This window comes from Macaca nemestrina, chromosome X (genome assembly GCF_043159975.1).
Source record: "Macaca nemestrina isolate mMacNem1 chromosome X, mMacNem.hap1, whole genome shotgun sequence".
Taxonomy (NCBI): domain Eukaryota; kingdom Metazoa; phylum Chordata; class Mammalia; order Primates; family Cercopithecidae; genus Macaca; species Macaca nemestrina.
The window spans coordinates 148,045,862-148,051,537 of NC_092145.1; the positions used below are offsets into that span (position 1 = coordinate 148,045,862).

A 5,676-nucleotide genomic window follows, 5' to 3' on the forward strand; every position below is an offset into this window, starting at 1 on the left:
GCATGCAATGTGGTCTGGGCTTTGGAATCTAAATGATCTCCAGGTGATTATAAATATGCAGACAAATTTGGGAAACTCTGCTGTAGTCCATTTCTCCCCTTCTCTCAAGGTAAGCCTATTGTTGGCCCCTTTTGTCTGTGTAATGATAATGATGATGACCACGATGATGACGATCATGAGTGTACATAGAATAATTCACCATACTTGGCCCTTCTGAGATTTCTCTTTGAAGAGATCCCTACTGGATTATAACACACTGACAATAGAGCTTAGCCATAAATATCATAGGATGTCTGCTTTCTTTCATTTCTTTGTATGTCATATACCATATCTTGAAACTGTTGGTTGAACTACATTTCACTTTTGCATTAAATATTTCTGAGTATTGGCTCTACATTAGGCATTGTTCACTTTTTAATTTTTTTCTTCATGTCATAAGTTTATTGACAAACATATCTAGTATGCCATATGAGTTCGAGTTTGATCCATTTCCAGAGGCTGCACCTCTTAAAATGCTCTTCATATCTGTTAAATGGATGAACTGAAACATCCTTATGTTTTAAGCAGTTGGTGTCTTGCTATAAGGAAGGGTGTAGCAAATGCAGATCCAAAGTACAAACACATCTTAGCTAGTAACCACCACTTGTTTTCCACTGAAAATGGCAAATTCTTCCCAGGGCCCTCCTCATAGTGGCTCCTATGGACCACAGAGGTGGTGAACCTCCAGATGCTCAGGCCCAACATAGTGCTGCTGGAAGCTCTGCGAAAGGCGCAGAGACCGAGGACGGATGAAATGGCAGCACCTCACCAAGACCTTGTTTTCACCTACATTAGGCATTGTTAAAAAAACATTTCAAGGATCCGATATTTGAGTCCTGGGCAAATATTGGCGTGTTCAGAGATGTGTTATTAATTTGGCCACTAGATGGCAGGACTTTGTAAATCATAATGAATACAAAACAAAGCCCATAATAAAATTCTTAATATAAAAACAAATAAATGGCTCCTAGGTGAAGATGGAGCAGGCTTAGGTAGTATTCTAAGGGAAGTGCAGTTTATCTTTGATGGCCTCGAAAGTCCCCTTTATCCAGTCTCTTTGGGTAGCTCCAGGGCTATCAGGACCACCTGCCCCCACATTGGTACATGTGCTCTCTGCTTCACTCCTGAGCTCTCGGTCTCTCCTGGTGATCAGGAAGGGCTGGACAGCAAACCAAGTGGTAGACCATATGGATTATGCTAATTTCAGGCCAACTGATGCAAGACTGGGGAGAGTGAATTTTTGCTTTTCCCCATCCATAGTTTCTTCCAGGCAATAGTGCAAATAGAAGAACCAGGAAGGAAAGGTGGGTATGCTGCTGCAGGATTTATAACTCATGCTGACCCCATCAGGGGAGGAAGCCACAGGCCTGTGGGACTCTAGATGATCAGGTGCACTGGCTTGGGTGTACAAACCACACCAGCTGGGATTCAGGTTGTCTTCAGATTTAAACTATTACAGGTATGCAAGATAAAGGTATTTAGAGTCATCCCAGACTATTACCTGTTAGTGCTTGCAGGTGACTATGTATTTTTCTACAACTATTTGTTAAAAAATGTTTAGCTTCAGGTCAGGTAAGTCCTCTTCCTAAGCCTGAGTCCTTGGGGACACTATGCCCAGTTTATGCCACAACTAAAATACCCACACCCTAATTTTCAGCCCACTGTTATAGATCAAAACTGCTCTTCAATAGTAATGACTGCAAGTGTTTTTGATATAGTTAGGTGGATAAAAGACCTCTGTAGGACACCTGTCTGTCTCATTCCCACTTTCCAATGGAGAAAAGATGTCAGTGATAACAATGGAATGTTGCTTTGCAAGCGTTTTTGGCTATAAACCTCAGTCTTTAGCAATAAAGATGGTGAAGATCACGAACATTCATCTACCCCTTCCCCAGGCCCATGGCCACACATGTGAAAATGTGTTTGGAAGCTGAAGAAAATATACTGAGCTTGTTACTTGAAGATGTACAGAAAATATTGTTTTAAAATAGTTCATCAAGCCAGGCATGGTGGTTTGTGCCTGTAATCCCAGCTACACGGGAGGCTGGGGCAGGAGGATCACTTGAGCCCAGGAGTTCAAATCTAGCCTGGCCAATATAGTGAGACTTCCATTTCTAAAAAATAAAAATAAACAAATATAAAGTTCATTATATGTTTCCTGATTTTTCAAATCGCTGTAAATTTCCCAGTTGCCTTCACAGTTAGGTGCCAGTGTGTGGCTGAGTTCTAGCCAGTAGAATTCGAACAGATGTGGCATTAAACCTCACATACTCCTCCATAACTTTCCCCTCTTCCTGGTGGCTGGTAGGATAATGACTAGAGTATTCTGGGAAGCCCAATTTTGAAGATGGCAGAGCCACCATCAGCCTGGGCCTCTGAATGACCATGTGAAACAGAGCCCTTCTCTTCCCTCCCCCTTACTTTATACACCAACTCCCTTCCCCAACTTCTATCCCTTCGAAGTGTTATGTGAATCAGAAACTTCTCTGTGTGTGAGCCATTACATTTTTGGTTCTACTTGTCACAGTGCTTTAGGTTGTAACAAAGGACGTGCATGATTCACATTGGAACTCTCCATCTTAGGCACCTTAAACCCTGCTTTAGGAAGATGATAGACCCCCCTGATTGGCAAATACATACTTGGTTTGATGAAATAACTGACAACAAGCTAGCGTAACACTTTACAATTGAAAGCAATTGAAAATCACATTCAAGGCAACGTTGACTGTGTACTCCAGTGTTCTTGAAAAGTTTAGGAATTTCAGCTGCATGCAGGTTTTATGGTTCACAGATTTCATTGTAGAATGCTGAATTAGAACTCTCGGTGAACCCTAGTCACATGCCCGTTTTAAGTCATGAATACCTTACTTTACTAAACTAAGTAATGTTTTATAACCTGCCTGGATGGAAAGCCATTTAAATACAGTGATAGATTAATAAGAGATAACCGTGTGGAAATGGGGGAAATCAGTGACCTGGGTCATACTCCTAGATTTCCCACTACCTTCAGGCCATGGACAAGTTATTAGATTGGTATAAAAGTAACTGCGGTTTTTGCCATTACTTTCAATTCATACTTCACCTCCCTGAACCTGAGTCTTCTCTCCTAAAACAATGCAGTTGGAGGTGATTTCTTTCAGCTCTAACATTTTATCATTCTATAGTCATTATTTTTTTCCTTTTTGCTCTTTTAGAATTTAGTTTTTATTTCTAACAGTTAAACACGGATGGTTTAAAACAGGGATTAGCAAACCTTTTCTGTAAAAGGCCAGATAGTAAATATTGTAGGCTTTGCGGGTCACACAGACTCTGTGGCAACTATCCAACTCTGCCATTCTCATGGGAAAGCAGTCATAGACAACACCTAAATAAATGGACGTGGCTGTGTTCCAGTAAAAGTTGATTTGCAAAGATAGGCAGCTGGCTCCCTGGCCATAATTTGCTGACCCCTGTTATACAGGGCCAGGTGTCTTCCTGCTAGGACCTACTGCAGCCATTAGCAATAATTTCCTGCACTGTACCTCCCCACCCCCACCCTCTGTGGCTCCAGTTTTTCCTCCCTGGATATAACCACTTTTTTTTTCTAATTAACCTCCATATCTCTCAATAACATGTATACAGAACAATTTCTGCCCAGAAAGCTTGCTTAGGTTTAGCAAGCCCTCCATACGATTCACATTAAAATTTTAAAGACATGCTCCAGAGAATTTTTTCACATTATTGTAAATATATATATATATATATTTAAGTTTGCTTTTTCCTTAAGCCCAGTACTTCTGTTACTAGCCCTACCTTTATCACCAGTTCCAAAGTTTGGCTGGCACCATATCTTCCTCTTTATTTTGGACTCCTTAATTTGGAGGCAGGGGTTGGGGGGAAGCCTGTCATCCAGTAGCCTCCTGAGGAATGGTAGTTGGGAAATACATTTTTGAGGTTCTGCAAGTCTGAAAATGTTTCAAGCATACTTTCGCACTTAACTCAAAACTTGCCTGACGGTAGAGTTCTTGATTGGAGACAGTTTTGCTTCACAATGTTAAAGTCTTTATTCTATATACTTGTAGTTTCCATTGTTTCTGTTGAGAGATTCAAAGCATTTCAAATCCTGTAATAAGATTGTTTCTTCCTCAGTTTTCCTCTCAGGAAGCTTCTCTGAGCTTCTCTTTGACCCTAGCATGTGTCTCAGTGTGGTTCGATTTTCATCCATTGTATTAGTCACTCGGGGACCCTTCCAATTATGCCTTCAATTCTGGGATAGTTTCTTGATTTATTTCTGCGACAGTTTCCTTCCCTGCATTTTTTCCTGCCTTCTTTTTCTGGGACTTCTCCCACTTAGTCGTTGGCCCGCCCGCCTGGAGTGACACTTTTTTTTTCTATTTTTCATTTCTTTATCTTTGTGCTCTAGTCTCTGAGAGAATCCTCAACTTTTTGTTCTATTGAGTTTTTCATTTCTGTGTTCATTAATGTGAAACCGTATGAAATTGCCAATATTTGATGATTTTTAATCTTACAAAATGGCAATCTCGTAATTTCCAAAAGCATGCTCTTAATTCCTGATTTTTCTTTTACAATAGTTTGATAGCATCCAGTTCTCATTTCATGGATGTAATATCTTCTCTTATCTCTCTGAGAATAAATTAATGGTAGATTTTTTGAATGGTTTCATCTTCCTGTGTAGCCTTTTTTCCCAGTTCCTTTTTTCTGTCTAATTGTTTTGTTCTGTGCCTTTCGCATTAGAAATTTTTCTCAGATGATGATAATATCAAATTGTAAAAGCAAACGTTTCAATAGCACTTACTCTCTGGCAGAAACACTTTTAAATGTTTCATGCATGTGGACTCATTTCATCTTAGCTACAATCCCAAGTGGGCTTTTAGAGATGAGAAAACTGAGCCTCAGATGTTGAAGCTGTCTGCCAATATTTTAAGATGTGGCACCAAAGAGGACCGAAAGCTCTGTGCCAGTGAATGGAGCTTGTCAACTGTGGGTTTCACTGAGAGCAATGGAGCCCCCTGTGGTGGGCAGAATAATGGCTCCAAAAGTATCCACACCCTAATCTCTGGAACCGGTGAATATGTTACCTTACATGGCAAAAGGGGACTTTGCACATGTGATGAAGCTAAGGACTTTGAGATAGGGAGCATAGCCTGGATTACCCAGGTGGGCCTTAAGTAATCACAAGGGTCCTTATAAATGAAAGAGATGGGCAGAAGAGTCCAAATCAGAGAAGGGGATGTGAGGATGAAAGCAGAGGTTAGGATGGGCCAAGAAATGCAGGCCACTTCTGGAAACCAGAAAAGGTGAGAAAATGTATTCTTCCCTGGAGCCTCCAGAATGAATATAGCCCCTACTGACATCTTGATTTTATCCTTTTAAAAATTCCATTTTTAAAATTTTTTAAAAAAATTATTATTATTATTATACTTTAAGTTCTGGGGTACATATGCAGAGGGTGCAGATTTGTTACATACGTATACACATGCCATGGTGGTTTGCTGCACCCATCAACCCATCGCCTACATTAGGTATTCCTCCTAATGCTATCCCTCCCCTAGCCTGCCATCCCCGACAGGCCCTGGTGTGTAATGTTCCTCTCCCTGTGTCCATGTGTTCTTATTGATCGACTCCCACTTATGAGTG

General features: G+C 40.7%; 1 protein-coding gene across 1 annotated transcript; it reads right to left on the bottom strand.

The window, feature by feature from the left end:
- Positions 1 to 426: 426 nt before the first annotated feature.
- On the bottom strand, positions 427 to 825 carry LOC105478123 (cytochrome c oxidase subunit 7C, mitochondrial). Its single transcript, XM_011735136.2, has one exon. The coding sequence runs from the start codon at positions 742 to 744 to the stop codon at positions 553 to 555; it is 192 nt and encodes a 63-aa protein (XP_011733438.1). The 5' UTR covers positions 745 to 825; the 3' UTR covers positions 427 to 552.
- Between the last annotated feature and the right edge of the window lie 4,851 nt (positions 826 to 5,676).